Raw genomic sequence first — 22,723 nt, 5'->3', positions numbered from 1 at the left:
GATGCCCTTCCTAATGCCAACCACTGCAAGAGTGTAATGGGCGCTTTTACGTGCCACCAGCATCAACCACCTTGCCTCTGTGAAGCCCAATGCTTGTATGGTGCTTTTTATGTGCCACTGGGATGGGTGCCATTTACATGACACTGGCATTGGCCACATTGCCTCCATGAGGCCCAACACTCGAATGATGCCTTTTACATACCACCAGCACAGGTGCCAGTTACATGACACCAGCATCAGCCATGACTACAATTTCACTTGGCTTGATGGGTCTTCTCAAGCATGGCATATCGCCAAAGGTCTCGGTCACTAGTCATTGCCTCTGTGAGGCCAATGTTCGAAGATCATGCTTCACCACCTCATCTCATGTCTTCCTGGGTCTACCTCTACCACAAGTTCTCTCCACAGTTAGAGATTGGCACTTCTTTACACAGTTGTCCTCATCCATACGCATCACATGACTATCGGCACAGTCATCTCTCTTGCACATTACACCTGATGCCTCTTCTCTTAAGACACTTGCACACTGACATCACACATCCAACAAAGCAAACTAGCTTCATTTTTTTTGAGCCTGTACATGTCCTCAGCAGTCACAGTCCATGTTTCACTGCTGTGTAGCGTAGCTGTTCACACACAAGCACCATACAGTCTGCCTGTCATTCTGAGGCTCTTTGTTATTAGCGGTAGGAGCTCTCTAAACTTTGTCCAGCCTATTCTTATTCTTGCAGCTATGCTCTCGGAGCATCCACCTCTGCTACTGACTTGGTCACCTAAATAATGGAAGTTGTCAACAACTACTAGCTTACCCCACAGGCAGTCAATGTAGCCCATTTTCTGCACATATTCAGTGTTTATTTTACCTGTGCACCTCCACACAAAAACTATTTTCCCAGTTAATCTTTCCATGATATTGCTGCGCCTCTGATGTATCAATAGCTTGCACTAGGTGCATCTTATGGAGTTTCTACCTATGCCTTTCCTACATATCGAGCAGGGCCATCTACCTGAAGAGATTTGTGGTTTGTCCGCCTTCCTACTTACTAAGACTTTGGTTTTTGCTAGGTTAACTCTAAGGCCCTTTGATTTCAGACCTTGCTTCCACACCTGAAATTTCTTCTCTAGTTCTGGTAATGATTCAGCTACAAGAACAAGGTCATCAGCTTTGAGAAGCTCCCGGGAGCAACCAGTCTTAAATTCCTGTTATTGCCTGGAGGACTATGATGAACAAGAGGAGGCTGAGGACTGATCCTTGTCAGGTCATATCATATCAACAAGTTCGTCAGTTGTTCAGTGACGGTCTTCCAAGATCAGTTCATGAATTTTCATGTTTTCATTCGTTTGGGAGGTTGATGGTTGCCCTGAACAAGGTTGGTCTTCAAGCGACAAGGGACCATTTCCTAAAGCATGAAAAACACTTATAAACTTGTATTTCGCTCATGGCAGCATCCTCGTAAGTTGTTTGAAGTATGACAACTGTTTTGGCCACCATTTTCCCTGGCAGGAAACAGAATTTCATGGAAGCACGCTGTTCCTTTGTTTCAGCCATCACAAAAATTGACAAATTGGGAAGAAGCACTGCAAAACGAAGATGCACCACATGGCAGAATGACACCCTCAGATGTTGGTCAGCAGACTGATGCCTGAGGGTCGCATCAAGTGGCTTCTAGCGGCAGAAGCTTGAACTACAATTAACTTGTCCTACAGAGAACGTTTCCGGTTATCTTTGGGTACCTCTTCATATATATATATATGTATTTATTAGCAACATTTAAATTGAATTTATTATTTAAACCGTTTATTACCCCCACCCCATGTCTGAGACTGCTCCAGATTTTTTGGTACAAGCTTGTTTTTTCAAAAATAACTTAAAGCGTTCATCAAAATTTGATGTTAAATAATGTTCCAAACACCAGCTTAATAATAAAACTATTTTACTTAATCTTCATAAGTTTTAAAATCAATTAAAACAAAAGTAATGTATTTCAACAGGAATATGGTAAGAAATGGGTTCATCTTGGCACAGGCAGCTCTTTCATGCTGATGGTATGGTAGCATACTGTTGCATCACCATCATCATTTAACATCCATTTTCCATGCTGGCATAGGTTGGATGATTTGAAAGGAGCTAGCCAATCTCTAGTTGTCTGTTGTTGCATGGTTTCTAGGGCTGGATGTCTTTCCTAATGCCAACCACTTTACAGTGTGTACTGGGTGTTTTTTATATAGCACCGGTATAGGTGCACCAACATGAGTGGATTTTATGTGGCACCAGTGCAAGTGCATTTTATGTGGCACTGGCACCTGCAAGACAAAGACTTCTCAGCTGGGAGAGAGAGCAGGGACATGGCCATAAAAGACATGCCGCTATGTATGGATGGCTGCAGTTTTACTTAGCTTGACATGGCTTCTCAAGTACAGCAAATTGCCACATGTCCCAGTGCATGGTGGTATGATAACATCCAGTGTATGCTATAAAGTAGCTGGTGACAGGTAGAGCAGCCAAAAACTATGAAATACATGACAAAGATCAAATGTTTTTCTCTATTGCTACATGGTTACACAGTTTGCTTCCCAACCACATGGTTTTGGATTCAGTCTGACTGCATGGCACTGTGGGCAAGTCTAAGCCTTGTGAATGAATTTGGTAGACAAACTGAAAGAAGCCTGCCTTATGCTTGTGTGTGACTGTCTCCTTGTCTTGGCATCATGTAATAGTTGTGAACGAAGGGTGCTGTCATACAAGCAGTGTCCATAAAATATGTTTGTCCATACGGAAATATATCAAATGTAAAAAAGATCTGCCTCAATGAATTTCATCTGATCCAAGAAAATTACTGGGAGAAAAAAAAAAAAAAAAAAACCATACATTGTGTGTGTGTGTGTGTGTGTGTGTGTGTGTGTGTGCATGCACATATCCCTGTATATGTATACTAACCATTTACATGTCAGACCAGCACGCACAACCTGTGCAACTGTCTTTAATTGCACAACTACCACTTTGGCTTAGATCTTTCTCTATACTCGATGTTTTGGAGTATATTAAATTAACACATTATAAAATTGTGATGTATTAATACACAAATATTTTATTCCATGTATTTTTTAAAATCTGAGTTAGCTTACATTCCAATTAGCTTTTCTGATCATAATCATGTATAAGAGGGTGGGCTGAAAAGTTCACAGGTTGACTATGAAGGAGTGATGCTAGAACTGAAATTTCGCATACATTGATTTCAAATCTTAATAACTGCATAGTTTTTTTTACTAGATAAACTGACTGTTCAAAGAAGACTTCCAAAGCAACTAGTAGCAACTTCTCTTTAAAATGGACAAAATTTGGCATCATGGCGTTATCAAGTACCTGCAGAAAAAGGGTTTAGCTCCCCAAGAACATTCGTGATAACATGGTTGCTACATTAGTAGATAGCTGACACTCCAGCTTTGTCAACAGTGCAAAAGTAGGAAGCTGAATTTAGGATGGGAACAGAGGTTCTTGAAGATGACCGAAGGTCTGGATGTCCGGCAACTGCCTCCACCAAGGAAAACCTTGATCGTATTCACTGCAGCCAATGCTATTAGCATATCCTGTAAGAGAGTGGAGAATACTCTACACAATGAACTTGGCATAATGAAGGTTTCTGTTTGGTGGGTGCCATGTCTTAGGATACCTGATCAAAAGCACACCAGGCTGACCACATCAATGGATAGTACTATGCCAACTTGCTGAGACAGTTATGAAAGGCTATCAAGACCAAATGACCAAGAAAACTGACAAATTGGATCTTGTTGCTCCAGCATACAAGTCCTTTGTTTCAATGGCTGCTGTGTGATTGTGGCTTTGAACTGATTGACCACCCCACCTCCTGATTTGACCCCATCTGACTATCATCTGTTCCCCAACATGAAAAAACAGTTGGTTGGCAACCAGTATCACAATGATAATAATGTCATGTCTCTGCTGTTGATGACATTTTTTGACTAACAGGATGAAGGCTTCTTCACCAACGGGATCCAAGCATCTGCAATATCGATGCAATACTGATGCAGTGTGGAATGCAAGGAAGACTACGTTGAAAAATAAACTTCATTTGGTCATACTCCATGAAAGTGTCTTGGTTAGCCTATGAACCTTTTAGCCAACCCTTGTGTATGTATTATATGGGATTCTACAGTTTCCATGTATCAAATTCCACTCACAAGATATTGGGCAAACTGAAGCCAAGATAAAAGAAACTTGCCCAAGAGGATTGAGCCTGGAATTACACAGTTGCAAAGCAAACTGCTTAACCACAGAGCCATGTTTACACCTTTTTCCAAAGAAGTAGTATTTACCACTTTCTACCAAACGACTTACACTGTTCCTCTTACTCTTCTGAAACTTATCATTCATTCTGACACATGTCACAATCCAAATTCCTTCATCTTTCCTCTTGTAATGTACTGGTTTCATGATAATGTCCAACGGCTCCCTTTTGTTTTGTTTTTTTACTTCCATATCTTGTTCAATTTGTAGGCATAACATACTGCCTGTTTTAAAAAGCACTGCCTTGTTCTTAGGTGCCTTTTGCAGATTTCACAAAGATGCAAACAGTCATAGCAGATCCTCAGTTCCCTTCCTCCCCATCTCATATTTTTCCTTCACATATTGTCCTGCAAATGGTCAAACTGGTACATCGGCCACATCCATTGCACCACTGTATCTTGAAAAGGCAGCAGGCCTTTTCAACCCGAGCTCTCCTTTTACTAATTAAAATTTTTTTTTTTAAATGGATAATTTACTACGATATATGTATTGATTTTATCAGTCAGCACCTCTTTTGTTAATCACTGTATCCACCCCAATGTGCATCTTACCTCTGTCACTGTGCATCTTGTGTCTCTCATAGTTCACCTTATACCCACTTCCTACACACTCAGCTACTTTTCTTTAGCCAGTAGCAAATTTCAACTAAGCTAAGAAGCAGGGATCAATATATTGTAAAAGTTACTGAGATTACATCAACTCAATACATTTTAACTACTCACCCACCAGCTCACCATTTAAAGACGCTTGGTAAATTACAAACAATAAGTGTAATAAATAGACTCACCTGTCAGATTCAATATCGAAGTCAAATACCTCCTCATCAATTGGGACAATGTCTGAAATACGGAGAGAGGAAAGAGATATTACACATGCATGAGTATACATTATTATTCTTATTTGCATTCCCTCATAACAGTCAAGTAATGGGGTCAGTAATACTAACAAACCCCTCTTGTGCCTAAGAAACTATTATGAGTTGGCAGAGTCATTGCCCCATCAAAGAAAATGCTTAGAGGTATTTCATCTGGCTCCTTATTTTCTGAGTTCAAATTCTGCTATAAGTTGAAAAAATGAGTATCAGTTGAGTATCACTGTGGATGATGTAATTGACTTACCCACTGCCCTGAAATTTCTGGCCTTGTGCCAAAATTTGAAACCAATAGTCTACAGTGCTAAGGCAGCGAGTTGGCAGAATCATTAGCATGTTAGTGGCATTTCATCTGTCTTTATGTTCCAAGTTCTAATTCCACTGAGGCTGACTTTGACTTTCATTCTTTTGGGGTCAATAAAATAAGTACCAGTTGAGCACTGGGGTTGATGTAATCAACTTAGCCCCTCCACCAAAATTGCTGACCTTGTACCAAAAATTGAAATTATCATTATACTGGTTAACACATTTTCTGGCACAAGGTTTATCAATGATTTTTTTAGCAAATTTTGGGGTGCTGAATCAAAATCTGGCACCAGATTTTTGAAATATAAGATGAATGGCTTGTGTGTTTGTGTGCGAATGAACAGAAGAAATACACTGAAATATGTTTTACATACCTGTCGTATACATCAGTTTTGCTTTTTTGCGTTAAAAGTAAATGGTCCAGATAGAAGCAAACATGAGATACAATATGTTTGTGTTCTTCATTCAGAAAGAGTAAAAACTTAATGGGACTTCATTCATGTGTATCCACCTGTAGGTGTGTGGCTGTGGTTGTGATGGGGAGGGCGCAAGAAAACCATTTATGGAATGGTATTGATAAAAATTCTATAAAAATATGTTATCTTTATATGCCATGTTTGCAATTCTCCATATAAATGACAGAAAATCATCATCATCATCGTTTAACGTCCGTTTTCCATGCTGGCATGGGTTGGATGGTTTGACGAGGTCTGAAGAGCCAGCAGCTGCACCACGCTCCAATCTGGTCTGGCAATGTTTCTACAGCTGGATGGCCTTCCAAACGCCAACCACTCAGAGTGTAGTGAATACTTTTCACATGCCACCGGCACAGGAGCCAATCAGGCGGCCTGGCATCGATCACGCTCGGATAGTGCTTTTTACGTACCACCGGCAAGGGGGCCAGTCAGGGGGTACTGGCATCAGCCATGTTTGGATGGTGCCACTGGCATGGGTTTTAAATGCTGGTTCGGTGAATTTACGAAATTTACTGAATGCAGTCACCTTATAGAAAAAAAAAACAAAAGATTGCCCTACAAATATCACACTACAAGTGAAAGAATCACGATTCACACTAATATTTATTCACATTTCATTTACACCTGTTAGTGACCTTCATGCAGGCATAGTGTGGATTCAATCCTTGATCACCCAATTTCACTTGGCAGTTCAACAGAACGGTAAAACAAGAGTTTTGTTGTGAGTGACAGCAATTACATTTGCCAGATGCCTTCGCTCAGCAGAATAATGTCTTTGCCAATTGACCTGTCTAACCTCTTCTAGGCCACCAAAAGTTAGAACTGAGATAACAGGTACCACCAACGAAATCTATTGTTCTCAACAATATGTCTCTCTTTCTGACTGGTTTTGCATGGTTATAAATACTAGAATTTGGTAAGGCAAAATCAATTAGTGAGAGTGAGCATCAGTGGAGTCATGCCCACAAGCTGTCAGCTACAAAGGAGAAACAGCCAAGAGAAAGGTTACAACCAGCCAACTACGAGACACAACGTCCCTCCACTCTGTAACTTTCACTAGCTCAATTTCTTTTCTCTTACAACATTATGCTATCACTATGATTTACTACTACAAGAACATGTATACACATACAAGCCAAAATTAACATTCTTAACCTCGCATGCTCTTTCTTTCAATTATATCACACCTGCCTGTTGAGGCATGGCATTATATTAAGTTATGGTAAAAAGATATTTCTTTACAACTTCGATCACCTATCTTTGTTTGTCTTGCACATCTGCAACAACTGTTACACACCCTTGAATTTGAAGACTTGATACAACAGCATGGCTCTTTGCAACTCTTGCAATGTCAGTCTATATGAAGGCACACTGTTTCCATGGCAATGATGATGCCGCTATTGCCTTTTTAGCCAAACATGGCCTCCTGCTGCGTACACGGGATTGTCTGAACTGCAATACCCCTTGCATCTTGCACCAAGGGACAAACATATGGTGCTGCCATAAGGTGATGTGACGACATGGACAATCTAGAAGGGAATGTGGATACTCCATATCTACATTAAAGGACCCCTTTCTAGAAGGTGTCCATCTTCCGCCTTGGAAAGTTTTGATTATTTGTGAACCACTTCCATAGCGCAGCTTGGTCGCACAAATCAATAGAGGGAAACCTTGGATGCTGCCATAAAACCTCCATAGATTGGTGGTCTTTCTGTTCAGAGGCCTGCCCGTTTTGGGCAGAAAACCACGAAACTGTTATCAGAGGACCGGGAGTTGAAGTAGAAATTGACAAGACAGTTTTGGTCCATCGGAAATACCAACGCAGCAGGATTGTGAAAACAGTTGAGCTTTTTGGCAGACTGGAACAGTTAAGAAGGCATTCATGGTTCCACTGTTAACCGAATGTGGTGAGGCCGACAGACGAGATGCTGGGACTGACTGCACTCATAACCCGTTATGTCAAACAGGGGTCAATTATTTATAGAGACTGTTGGCGTTCCTATAGTAACCTCAACAACCTGGGCTGTATGCACTATCAAGTGAACCATAGCATTTTGTTGATCCCATCAATCCATCTGTTCACACAAAATATTGAGTGTTTATGGGGAACAGTCAAGAAGAGCATTATTCGACCTGGAACGAGGCAGTATGTTGCTCGGTTTCTTTTTCTTACGGGCTGTCTCATCACCCACCCAGTGACTTCATAAGTTTCTTGTGGAGGCTGCAACATTATATCCATGTACCTGAAGACGTGGAAGACTACACACAAAAATGATTTAATTAGTATCTTTTAAAACACACACAACACTTATTTGCAGGTAACAAAAACAATACAACACCACACGTTTTCATGTTGTTGGCACTCCGTCGCTTACGACGTCGAGGGTTCCAGTTGATCCGATCAACGGAACAGCCTGCTCATGAAATTAACGTGCAAGTGGCTGAGCACTCCACAGACACGTGTACCTTTAACGTAGGCCTCGGGGGATATTCAGCGTGACACAGTGCGACAAGGCTGACCTCTTTGAATTACAGGTACAACAGGAACAGGAAGTAAGAGTGAGAGAAAGTTATGGTGAAAGAGTACAGCAGGGTTCGCCACCATCCCCTGCCGGAGCCTCGTGGAGCTTTTAGGTATTTTCGCTCAATAAACACTCACAACGCCCGGTCTGGGAATCGAAATCGCGATCCTACGACCGCGATCCGCTGCCCTAACCACTGGGCAATTGCGCCTCCACACACGTTTTCATAAATCACACCTATAACACATATTCATTGACTCATACATTTTCTCTCTTTTTCAATATTTAATGAGAAGAGAGAGTATGTTCCCCAAAACGTTAAAACTTTAATTTCAATACCCACTTTCCTACCATTTATGTGGAGAATTGCAAATATCGCATATAAAGATAACATTTTTATAGAATTTTTATCAATACCTTTCCATAAATGGTTTTCTTGCGTAGTCCCCACCACCACCACACCCACACACCTGCAGGCGGATACACATGAACGAAGTCCCATGAAATTTTTCTTTCTGAATGAATACAAACATATTGTATATCGTGCTTGCTTCTATCAGGACCGTTTACCTTTAAAACAAAACCAACGTATATTAACCAATTTTTTCCCCCAAAAAATGCATTTTTTAAGGTGAGGTGCAAAACTGCATTAGCCCCTCATTTTCTACAAATTCCTTTTTTTTTTTTACACACATAGGCTGTTTTTTTTTGTTTGTTTTCGTGACCAGGTCTTAAACTGTATACTGACCTTGTTTTCTGATCTTACTACTGAGATGGTAACTGAAAAAGTTAACCAACCCCTGGCCAGAGACAAAGGTACCTGTCACTATACCTTTCACATGCGTCTTCCATACTGTTTCTTTCAGTATGGCTACTACGCAGAAAAAACAGGCCTTCCTTTCCCTGTTAAGGAAAGGAGGTGGTACAGTCTCGATGATAGACTCAGCTGATAGCTGTACTCTTCCCATCACTGACAACAGTTGTTCTGCAAAAGCTATCAGTCCCGACAACTCCGAACACTCCACGAATGCATGCAAAACGCTTTCCCTATCTTGCTCACATCTCGGGCATGTCGGTGAGACGGCACTTCCGTGCCTTGACAGCATGTTGCGAACAGGTAATGCCGCTCGGAAACATTGCCAAGCCAGGGATTTCTGGTAATTATCCAGATACCTCGGCCCGAACGTTCTCCTAAACAGGCTGACCAACTAACTTTCATTGTAGCCTAGGGCCTCCCCCAAGGCGTCTTCTGACATAGATTCCACTAACCCGCTATAAAAATCTGCGGTGGAACTCCTGCTGCTGGCATTGCCCGCCCGAGAGAGTAGCTGGAGCGCCTGGTGGCACTCCAAATGCCAGTCTCCCAGCTTAGGTCTCTGCTTAATCCATGTACCAATGTTCGTTAGGGACACTAACTTGGGGAGGAAGAACCAAACGTGCGGTGACCACACCTGTTCTCCATCCAGGTAAAGCCAGAGGTGCCTCAACCTTAATGTGAATTTTCGCATCCTCAGCCAAGGCATCCCTAGCCCACCCTTTAGCGGTTTCTGGCAGCAGACAGAGCGCTTTACAAGTGGTTTTCCTCCTTTCCACAAAAAGCAGAAAAGGATTCTCTCCAACTTGTTCAGCCACAAATCAGGGCAAGGCACCATGGTCAGACGGTAGGTAATTTCTGATGCTATAAACATCTGCACCACCTCCGCCCTTCCTAGCAAGGATAACACCCATCCAGACCAGGTTTGGGTTAGAGCAGTCACCTTGCTGGCCACCTCGCTCCAATTTTTCTCTATCTGGAGGTCTGAACCTATCCAGACTCCGAGCAACTTAACAGGACCTTGCGTCCAACGCCCCACAACGTTATTGGACGCCATCGGCTTGCCCCTCCAGGTGCTGAGTTGCAAACCGACCGACTTGTCCTTGTTGACCTTTGCTCCTGCCACCGCCTCGTAACTTTTGATGGCCTTTTCCACCACTGGAATCTGGCCTTCGTCCGCCACGATGATGGAGATGTCATCCGCGTAGACTGTAGCTCTCCTTCCACACCATAGATCAAGCGGAGCACCCCTTCGTGCCTCCACCTTCCGCAGCAATGGCTCCAGAGCCAACACATACAGAAGCGAGGATAGGGGACACCCCTGACGAACTGAACACTCGATCCTGAATGGTTTCGAAAAGAACCTGTTCACCTTGACGACAGACTCGATGTCGCTGTACAAAGCAGCAATCCAACCACGGAAGGTCGGGCCTAGGCCAGCCTTCTCGAGGACCGCCGCTAAGTACCGATGGTCGACCCTATCAAACGCCTTAGACTGGTCTAAATGCACCAGTGCCCCTCCTGCTAAGCCAGAAAGTTTCCTTACCCTCTCTAAGGAGTAGCGTATAAGGTGAAGATTGTTGTGGATCGACCTGCCCGGGATAGCACAAGTTTGTGCTTCCCAAACAAGTTTGCCCACGACCCGCGTCAACCTTTTCGTTAGCACCTTGGCCAAAATCTTTAACTCTGTGTTTAACAGAGTTATGGGCCTAAAGTTCCCTATCTCGTTCCCCTTGCTCGGGTCCTTTCTGATCAACGTCACTGCCCCCCAGCTCGCAGACTTGGGAATTCTCCTATTCTGCTGCCAGTTGGCGTAAACGCTGAACAGTAGGTGCCCGAACAAGTCTGGCATACTTTTATAAAATTCATAGGGCAGACCATCGAGACTCGGCGACTTGTCCCCGGGGCATTCGCCCAGCACCTCGATCACCTCCTCGGCTGTGATTGGCCCTTCACAGCACTCAGCCTTCCTTGCCGAGAGACGCGCGCCGCCAGACAGGAAGTCCCTGAGGGCCTCACCATGATCAAGCGTCCCACCCTTCCCGAACAACTCGGCAAAGTGCTCTTGAAGCGACTTGCACATCTCATCCCGTTCCTTGACCGTGCGTCCTTTTTCGATAACAAGAGACCTTATTGTGGCGTCGTTGCCACGCTGGGTTTCTACCGTGCAGGCCCATCTGGCAATGTTAATTCCCTCACGGCCCAATGCTCTCACTTTAGCCTGGACTCTACACCCCTCATGTTTGGCTTTGTGGCGACGGTCCAATGCCGTTCTCGCTGCCAGAATGTGGGATGCAGAGCCCAACCTCAGCGCCTCTTCTAAGTTCTTAACTAGCTGCCCTTCTACTCTAGTCCTATCTAGTCTTAGCTGTTTGCTAAACCTAATAGACTCGAAACGAATGGCTCTTTTGAGGGCGAACCACCACCGGTTATTAACCACGGTACCGGTTAACGCTCTCTGTACTAACTCCTTAATCCGACTAAGGTATGCCTCACAAGTCAAAATAGTCTTGTTCAGCTTCTAGTAACCGGGTCCTCTACTAGTTGTACTATCTACATCCAACCTACACTTAACCGTTGTGGACAAGTAAAATTAGGCTTATCTATAATTCTTATTACTATCCTATCTAGATAAGACTTGAACCTTCCGTCGCCACTCATCCAGGTCCACTCTGGCACGTTCGGATGTTCAAGCCTGTAACGATCTGACAGCTGAAATCGCTTAAGCAGATCGACGAGGCGTGAGTTCACTTTTCTATCAATCGAGCCGACGCTATCGATGCGAGCGTCAACAATAGCATTGAAGTCCCCTAACACTACTAATGTCTTCGACGTCACGAGAAAGCCCTCTAGTCGCCGATAAAAGTCAGTTTGGAAACCTCTAGCGCATGGTGCATAGAGTCCGATCAGCCTGAAGGCCTTACTGATGTATGTCACATCAAGGACGACCAGCCCACCTTCAGGGTCCACATAGACTGTACTTGTCTGCATAGCCAAGCCATTGTGGATCAGTACCACTACACCCCCTCATCCCCCGGTCTGGCCAGGAGACATGATTTTCTCATAGCCATTCAGGAGAGGCGAGAAGGTCCGTAGACTGTCCAGCTTAATCTCTGTAGCAACCATCACATGTATATCGTGCGATCTGAGGTCGTCGAGGAAACATGCCTGCTTCCACTTTGAACACAGACCACGCACATTTAAACATCCAATGTTAAGAGAGGCCATTTGAAAGAAGAAAAGGTTCTACTTATGTTTTACTGGAGAGGTTGGCGCCGATCTCGCCATGCGCTCGTCAGCCCCTCCCCTTTCCTCCTTCTCTAAGTATTTTGGCAACTTGTCCAATTTCCTGATTGATTCCGGGTGCCAAGCCTTCAGCTGCCTGAATGTTTCTTCACCAATCCAGGCACATCTTTGCTTATGTCCCTCCAGTTGTTTATAAAGTCTTGTAGTGTGGTGTGGCAACGCTACGCCCCTGATATAGGAGTCTCTCGTATCAAACTCGATCAACACAAGTTCGCTTTTCATGTCATCATCATAATTTTTTTTCCTTTTGGGGGGGGGGGGGGGTCAACCGGGCGGGATTTTTGGGTGTCTGTGGTGTCTTGTCTGTGTTGTTTTTATTTTTTGTAGGAGATGTGGACGTGGACAGTTCATGTGTTCTTTTTTTCCTATTTTTTTCCACAGTTCTAAACTCCCTCTCTAATGTCGCCATATCGTTTTCTGGGGGAGTTATATTGAGTTCAGGTGGCGCCGCAATTATCACAGGGGTAGGGGGTTTTGGTAGTGTGCAGGTTTGTGTATGTGGGGACTGGGTAATTTTTCCAGTTTGTTGTGGGGTAGGCACCGAAACAGAGGGAGTGGGATCTTTTGTTAGTGTCGGGGTCAATGAATTTGTGAGGATGGGGTTTTTTGGGGGGTTTTCTGAAGGGCCTGGTGTCTGTGCTGCTTCTCTTCTTTTCTTTACCTCAGGACAATCCACTTGAATGCGGCCCTTTTTGCCGCAGGCATAACAGGTGGGCTTTCTGCCCTCGACCTGTACCTTCAGGGCCACATTCTCGCCCACGAGCACCCTTTCGGGAAGATCTTGAAGGTCTTCTTGTGTCCCCTGAATAAGGATGTTGATGCTTCTTCCGAGCCAATATTGCGGGGAAGAGCATGAAACTTGTAATCGACTTCTGGTGGTACTTCTGATATTTTTACTCTTGATGTTCTGCAACCCATGTAGGTCGGAAGAAGTATCACCTCTTTCGTTTTTAGGGGACACACCGAGTGCCCTCGGGCCACTTCTTCCCCTGAGAAACGAACCTCTACTACTCCATATGCCCGTCCCCTAGCGATATAAACTATGTCTCTCCAAATCGGGGACAGGCATTTTTCGATGGTATCTTTTTCAAAATGTTTAAACCTTTTGTCTTTTGGACAAAAGGTTTTAAATATCACGGTCCGTTTCTCCGTATTAATAACCGAAGCTGAGGGTGATATTTTTGCATAACTACAGGGTTTTACCCCCCCCCCCCCCAGACTTTGGGAGGTCATAACTTTCAGAAAAATGAATATTTTTTAATGAAATTTTCTATGCATATAGTATTTACTATGTAGAATCCGAATATACAAAACTTTCCGGTGAAAGTGTTTTGGAATGGAGGTGGGGGACAATTTTCGGAAATTCCAACGGAGTCCACTTAAATTCTTCTTAACTTCCAGGAAAATTAATATTTTTTCGTGAAATTTTCTACAAATATACCTTGATGTATGTACATTTCGAGCATGTAGGAATTTTGAAGGAAACAACTGCAGGTTATTTTTGAGAAGCGTTCCCCACTCGGTGGTGTTTTGGAGCAAGTCGTCCATATTTGTTTCATTTTTCTCTATGTGCGTATGTGCATCCGTAGATTTCTAGACAGTAAAGAGAAGCCGTCATAAGAAAACTTTCGTTAAAAATAACATGCACACGATTTTTTTTTTCTCAATAGAAGTAAATTCCAAAGTAAACGTTTCTAGTAGAGAAGTAGAAGAGAACAGGAGCAAAAATAGGAATATACACGCACGGTTAAATATAGAAACTATCACAGTGTCGCTTCCCGAAGAATTTTAAAATGTTAGCTTTCCGAAACTTTTTTTTCAATCGTGCAAAAACACGAAGATTAAGAATAAACAGAAAAAGTACACAAATATATTTTACACACCTGTCGTATACGTCGGTTTTGTTTTTTACACTTTAAGTGTAAAAAACAAAACCGACGTATACGACAGGTGTGTAAAATATATTTGTGTACTTTTTCTGTTTATTCTTAATCTTCGTGTTTTTGCACGATTGAAAAAAAAGTTTCGGAAAGCTAACATTTTAAAATTCTTCGGGAAGCGACACTGTGATAGTTTCTATATTTAACCGTGCGTGTATATTCCTATTTTTGCTCCTGTTCTCTTCTACTTCTCTACTAGAAACGTTTACTTTGGAATTTACTTCTATTGAGAAAAAAAAAATCGTGTGCATGTTATTTTTAACGAAAGTTTTCTTATGACGGCTTCTCTTTACTGTCTAGAAATCTACGGATGCACATACGCACATAGAGAAAAATGAAACAAATATGGACGACTTGCTCCAAAACACCACCGAGTGGGGAACGCTTCTCAAAAATAACCTGCAGTTGTTTCCTTCAAAATTCCTACATGCTCGAAATGTACATACATCAAGGTATATTTGTAGAAAATTTCACGAAAAAATATTAATTTTCCTGGAAGTTAAGAAGAATTTAAGTGGACTCCGTTGGAATTTCCGAAAATTGTCCCCCACCCCCATTCCAAAACACTTTCACCGGAAAGTTTTGTATATTCGGATTCTACATAGTAAATACTATATGCATAGAAAATTTCATTAAAAAATATTCATTTTTCTGAAAGTTATGACCTCCCAAAGTCTGGGGGGGGGGGTAAAACCCTGTAGTTATGCCATACAGGCATATGACCTCCCAAAGTCTGGGGGGTAAAACCCTGTAGTTATGCCATACATCACCACCCTCCTGTTTCATTCTTTTAAACAGCTCACCGAGCTTGTTTATGTCAATTTCGATATTTTCGGTTGCCACTTCGGCAACCGCTGAAAATCTTTTCACTCTCAACGAGTGACTCCTTTTGCGAAATAAATTCAATTGACATAATATTTTTCCCACGCAAACTGATAATCTTATGAAAAAATATTTTTCAAGAAATTCTTTTAAAATAACGGCATAACTAGAGTTGTACCCCCCGCCCCGACTTTGGAAGGTCATAAGTTTCAGAAGGCAAATTTCAGAGTTACAATTTAGGCCTTAACGTTAGGCAAATTGGGACATGAATATACATAATACAGAAATGAAGTTTTTTTTTAATAGAAATTCTCAATTTTTGACTTTCTCATCATTATAGTAAGACATGGCAGAAAATAAATTTTCCACTATGTCTAATAATTAAAAAAACAATTATGGGGGAGGGGATACAAAAGGAAGTCTTAAGTAGCGTATTCAAATAATTTTAAACATTGTGAGTTTTAAATACAGAACAATTGAAAAAATAGAGAGAAAAAAAAAGAAAAAACAAAACAATTCACCACCCTGGGTTGAAAAGTTGGCAGCGCTAGGAAATCTCTAATGGCTATTGAGACACACACTAGCTCGCTTAAGTTATACATCCACAATGCTTCACGAAAATTATCCTTATCTATCTATATATATATATTAGGAATGCCTGTACGGCTTTCTTATATAGTGTCTTGTTTTGTGTTAGTATATTAATAACTTGCAACAGAAATATATGAATGTTTTCTTACCTCCATATTCTAGATCTGACCAATCCATCGTTTAGAAATATAAATAGTAGACGCCTAATTACTTAAAGTATCCTACAGACTGTATTTATAAATACACAGATATTTAATACATACGTATAGAGATAGAAATATATAAGAATACAGCCCTGTTAAGCTGTGTATATAAAGTTTTTATATCTATACACCTATGTATATGCTGTATACAAAATTCAAGACTCCACAACTAAGTTCAAAAATGACGCGGTTCTTTTATTGGCTGATTAAAGCCGTTATTGGGAACAGTGTCGTAAATACAAACAAACCTGTCAAACAATATTTTTAAAAATTTATTTATTGATTGATTCATAAATCGATTATTTGAAATGTCGATAAAATAGAGTCTAAAATTATCTGGGATACCAAAAATCCTAAGTTTTTCAGTTGTATATACGGGGGAATCCTTCCCACCAGGATTTGCATCCCGTAATTTCTTTGCCGTAATTTAGATGTTTTACGAAAAAACTTTTCAGCTTTCAATTCTTAACTTTTTTTTGCGATCTTTCGGAGAAAGTATATTAAACTGAAAGTATTCGTTCAACAATTTCCTAACAAAATTTTATTCTTTAATATTTCTTTCAGTTGCATTGTTTATGTTTGTGTATTGTGTAAGTTTGTATGTGTTTATATGCGCAAGTATTTTTGTGTATGTATAACACATACACAAATATACATTCACGCACGTATAACACTTATTCAAATATACATGCGCACGCATAACACATATATACGTACATGCACATAAACTTATATATACATATATTTACATACTCAAACGTACATACACACACACACACATAAACACATACATACATAAATACATAAACACATACATAGCCAGAAAATACAAAAAGAAGCGATTCAACTGAAAAAAATAAAGAAATAAAAACATTTTCTGGAAATTACCGAACAAATACTTTCAGATTTGATATACTTTCTCCGAAAGATCGCCACTTTTTTTTTTGTTTGAAAATTTTCAAAATGTTTCTGAAACGGAAATTTCTAATACGAAAAAGTTGCGCATCAGCTCAATGTATAGGGTTTTACTGTCCATTAAAAAAAAATGTTCTTAGTTCACACATTGAATCTGAGGTAACTGATAATGCACAGTGTTATCAGATTATTAAGTATCCGATCACCAATTAGTTACATCAGAAACAAAAAATAATTCTAATGTAACACGTTTGTTATGGAATAAAGTGAAAGAAATTGTTTTAATTCAATGGTCTATTAATATTCTTGTTTATAATGCAGAAAATGGCAAAATAAAGCAGGGCTGGTTTAAGCCAAGTAGTTTTGTTCAAACTAGGCTTCTTCAAAGTAGGCCCTGCGCCAAAAGAGGGCCCCATGCACACACTCAAGTGGAGTATGTTATGATAAATTTTTAGTATATCATTGTGGTTAATGGTGGAGTCTCAAACACTCAACGCTTTTTGGCTGAGATTGACGTATTACAAGAAGCATAAAACATCAATCTTCAGCTTTTGTAAAGTAGAGGGCCCCACTGTAAATTCTCTACTTGGGCCCCACACTACTTTGTGCTGGCTCTGGATAGAGTAGTAATGTCTAAGACTGAAAAATGATGTCGTGATCATAAAACAAAAGAATACTTTATATTTTTACATTACCATAACCTGCGATGTTATTTTAAAAAAATATTAATCTGACCCCACCCAACAAAAAGGAGAAGAAATTTTGGATCTTTTATCTTTTACCTCTTTCAGTCATTAGACTGCAACTGTGCTGGGATGCACCACCTTGAAGAATTTTTAGTCAAACAAATCAGCCCCAGTACTTATTCTTAAGCCTGGTACTTATTCAATTGGTCTCTTTTGCCAAACTGCTAAGTTATGAGGATGTAAACAAGCCATCACCAGTTGCCAAGCACCACTGAGGGACAAACACACATATATGATGGGCTTCTTTCTCAAATCTTCCATAAATGTGCATGGGAGGGAGAGGTGCATATGCAACATGTGAATAATAAGATTCACTAGTCTTGCAAAAAGACATGACAACTTCTTTAGAGTCGGTTCCATGACAAAGTTCATCCAGTCCACTCTGTAAAGTAGTCAGTGTTAGGAAGGGTATCCCTCAGTAGAAACCATGCCAAAACTGAGTGGTGGTGGTGGTGGTGGTGGTGGTGGTGGTGGTGGTGGTATAAGTTTATGAAAGGAGGAATGGCAGTGTTCACAGCCTTTACAACAAGTCCTCCCAGACTGGTGTCATTGATGGATCTAAAACCCTACCTGGACACCTGCAAAAAGAAAATGTTGGTATAAAGTAGAAACCTGGAAGACAGTGGGGTCTGCTCTGATACTTATGGATCTAAAACCCTACCTGGACACCTGCAAAAAGAAAATGTTGGTATAAAGTAGAAACTTGGAAGACAGTGGGGTCTGCTCTGATACTTGCAACATTGTCAGTTTTGTCTGCTAAAGGCTCGCAAAGACTAAGTGGAAATATTGAATTAAGCAGGTATCACAGGCATGGACCTATAACACTGTGTAACAAAATTAAATTTGTTTTTGTCTTTGGTCAGTGTTATTTCCTATTTGCTTCTATCTAGAAATCGAAGGAATTGACTGCTATTCCCTTCAAACTTTGCTTTTGTGACCTGGACATCAATGCTTTGAAACTGACCTATTTTCCATTACGTTCAGACAGATTCAGAGCTGAGTTGCTGAAGCAGAAATATCATTATAGCAAATATGTTGTTCAACACCACAGAACTACTTGTCAGTTGCTTGGCTTTAACAACTTGAGCATGTCCCTTAGTGGCTGACACTATGTACATCTCTGATCAGGAGCAGAAGTGGGGGAGCATCATAACCATGTGTTGAGAGGGATTGTTTGGTTTTTGTATAAAAGCAAAGTTTGAAGGAAATATTAGGTATTTTCCATTCTTTCTAGGGGTAAGCAAATAGTAAATAACAGTTGCTACCCAAGGACAAAAATTGTGTTCACAGTGTAATTGTTCTGTGTTATTTCTATTATTTGTCCTTTCTCTATGATTAGCTTTATTTAAATAATTGGGGATAATCTCCGTTCTAAAAGACTATGTTTTGATAGTTTCTGTATTCAGTCCCTTCTCACATTACTTCCTTCGATCGATTTTGCTGTTTTTGTTCAGCCCCAGGTCTGCCCTGATTGAGTAGACCTACGACCAAAGACATTCCACAATGACCATTCCTCCCTTCTTCAGAAACAATGTAATTAGCAGGATCCACCTGTCTGAAGTCTGAAGGAAGCGGAATTCATTGAAGATAGTCATGCCTTAAATGAGATCGGACAAAGGAATGTGTTACCCATCATTGGCATCTGCAGACTGAATAGCAAAAGAAGTTGAACATCACCACACACACACACCTCCTTCCCCATATAACTACCATTCCTTCCTCTCTTTCCATCCCCTTCCCCTCTTTCCCACCAAACACACAGAAACACCTGCATAACTCAACCAACCTTCACACTGATCAAAAGGGATTAACACCCTTCTGGTAAACATCCATTAATGTTATATCACTTGAAGAAATGATTCCATGAAGATGATGCACCCAATGCACATGGATACTAAGGAGTACATTGTAATCATGCCAGGAATACAGACTGTGATCTTAAGAGACATGTGATTCATGGAAACACACATAACGATGCATTATATGTTTATAAATTCCACCCAAAGATTATTGTTATTATTACTATGTATGTATATATATATATATATATATAATCATAAATATACAGGGATTAGCATGAGTTGCTTCTCCAACATACTGAGAATTTAGAAATAGCAGTCAAAGAACTACTAATTCCAAACTACAAATTTTTTCTCTAACGGATGGCGATATTTATGGCACACACAGAACAAAAAAACAGAAGAGAAAAGCAAAAACAAACCTGCCTTTAGTTAATTGGGTACGACGTTTCACGGTTAAGGGTATGAAGTTACCCTATTCCGCTCTTCAGCCTCAATATTCTAATAAATTTGAAAGTGTCTAATAAACTCATGTGAATTTTGACCATGCGACATCAAGACCACTTACAAATTTATCGGCTAGTGAGTTCAAAACATTTCACTCCAAAGAATCTATTCTATGTGCGTCACAAATAGTCCCGTATAAAAAAATCGGTTTTACCGATAAAGGTTTTTTCATACTGAACTACTTGGCAAAATTGTTAATTATTAATTTTATTACTAATTGACGATTCCCTGCCCTATATCTGTATAGTATATATATATATATATTCATCATCATCATCATCATTTAACGTCCATTTTCCATACCGGTATGGGTTGGACGGTTCGACTGGGGTCTGGGAAGCCAGGAGGCTGCACCAGGCTCCAGTCTGATCTGACAGTGTTTCTACAGCTGGATGCCCTTTCTAATGCCAACCACTCCAAGAGTGTAGTGGGTGCTTTTTATGTGCCACCAGCACATGGGCCAGAGGAGGCTGGCAATGACCACAATTGGTTGGTGCTTTTAACGTGCCACTGGCATAGAAGCCAGTCAAGGCAGCGCTGGCATCGGCCATGTTCAGAAGGTGTTTTTTATGTGCCACCGGCATGGGGATCGCAACTACAATTGCCTTTTGATGTTGATGTACTTGACTCAATAGGTCTCCTCAAGCATGGCATGTCGCCCTATGATCCAAGGTACTTTTGGGTGGGCTGGGGCTGGTTATGTGACACTGGTGTAGGTTACAGCTGTGAACTCACTTTATTTGCCGGGTCTTCACAGTCACAGCATATCTTCAGAGGTCTCGGTCTTTCATCATTGCCTATGTGAGGCCCAATGTTCGAAGGTCATGCTTTATTACCCTATCCCATGTCTACCCTGGATTCCTTCAACTTCACTTCTTCACACAGCTCTCCTCATCCATCCGTAGTACATGACCATACCAGCGCAAATGTCTCTTGCATTCCACATCCGATGCTTCTTATGTCCAGCATTTCTCTCAGGGTACTTACACTACGTCGTGTGTGCACACTGATAATACACATCCAGCGGATCATGCTAGCTTTATTTCTTTTGAGCCTATGCATGTCATCAGCAGTCATGGCCCATGTTTCACTGCCATGAAAAAACACTAAAAAAGTCATTCTAAAATTATTTTTTAACGTAAACATGCCCATACAAGTCGAATGCTCACACAGAACAGGTTTTACAGCCATATCATCCAAACTGACTTGGTAAAACCAGGCTTAGCTGCTGGTACATATATATAATTAATAGTGACAGTAGCAGTATTAATGCCAGATGATATTTATGACTCATTTAAAGTGGATGTTGTATCAGAAAACAGAATATTGCGTTATTTACCTTAAGAGGATCTCTGTTATGGACTCATGGCGCATAAAGATACTCGTATTTATATCAATGACAGATGAGAGCCATCGGCTACAGCCACTGAAACTGCCAGATCCCGTGATTTCGCTGTTTTGGGCTCCTCAGTCACAGACACCCAGAAGTGACATAACAGTTAAATTTCCCATCAATGATGTATAGAATATCAGTGTCTGTCCAGTGGGCTTATTAAGAAATAATTAATAATGACAGAATCAGTATCAATACCTTGCATCCCAATCCTGTCCATCCCCTCTACCAACTATGTCATTTCTATCCTGTCACCTGCCTCCATATTCCCGTGTCTCACTCCTCTTTCCCCACTTTCGTGAATTCCCTACTCATGCACCCTGGGATATCCTCTACTATTCCATTTATATTCACATCCTTGTATCTCGAGAGTATGCCTCCCCACAATCCCTTTTACTCTTGCGTCCCCCTTCTTCCAGATATTGCTCCCTCCCTTTCTTCCATATATTCTATAGAATTATAACCAGCACTGACTTGTGTTACGACGTTTCGTATCCGAAACGTCAGCTGTAAACAAACAATGAGATCGAAGATGAAAGAGTATCTGTGGGGACAACCCTAGCAAGTGATGTAAAGCGCATTGCTAACACAGTAGAACACGGTATTGGCTTATAAAAACGTTTAATATACTTTAGAGCAGTGCTCCGCAACATTCTTTCACTTGCGGTACACTTATATGCTTTTCAAAATTCGGCGGCACACCTGAACTAAAAATATAAACTAAAAATATAACTAAAAGTATAGGGGGAAAAAATTATATTCAGGGTACACTGCAGCACACCTAGCATCGTCTGGTGACGCGGCATACCGGTTGCGGAGCTTTGCTTTTGAGTATATTATGGTTGCATTATGAAATACCGCATCTCTACAAGTCATTAATGCTTACATACCAGCTTCCAGGAATGTGTTTAATATGCAAAATTGGTATATCCAATAACGTTACACCGCTGTATTTAATGGTTATTTAAGCCAGGGGTTTTCAAACTGTGGTCCGCAAGGACAAGACAGGGGGTCCGTAGACAGCAAATACTTTTTATGGGCAATTTGATTTTATATATGTTTTTTAATCGAAATTTTTTAATTGACAATAAACCTATTTGTTAAATACTGTTAAATAAATAAATACAAAAATATATGTTATTTTAAGCAAATATTTATGTATAAATTTCATAAGCGTTTATAAGGGGGTCCCTAAGGTAAAGCCTG

General features: G+C 40.9%; 1 protein-coding gene across 1 annotated transcript in view; it reads right to left on the bottom strand.

Annotated features, from left to right (window-relative positions):
* Positions 1 to 16,361, bottom strand: part of LOC128250677 (uncharacterized) — a 37,021-nt gene extending 20,660 nt beyond the window's left edge. Inside the window, exons 1-2 of the mRNA XM_089342123.1 lie at positions 16,104 to 16,361; positions 5,094 to 5,145 (exon numbers count right to left, since the gene is read on the bottom strand). Of these exons, the coding sequence (XP_089198249.1) occupies positions 5,094 to 5,145; positions 16,104 to 16,131 (80 nt within the window). The 5' untranslated portion in view covers positions 16,132 to 16,361. The remainder of the gene's footprint in view (positions 1 to 5,093; positions 5,146 to 16,103) is intronic.
* Positions 16,362 to 22,723: the final 6,362 nt, after the last annotated feature.

The sequence above is a fragment of the Octopus bimaculoides genome, chromosome 25, assembly GCF_046866305.1.
Source record: "Octopus bimaculoides isolate indiv1 chromosome 25, ASM4686630v1, whole genome shotgun sequence".
Taxonomy (NCBI): domain Eukaryota; kingdom Metazoa; phylum Mollusca; class Cephalopoda; order Octopoda; family Octopodidae; genus Octopus; species Octopus bimaculoides.
This window is presented reverse-complemented; position numbering and strand designations above follow the sequence as displayed.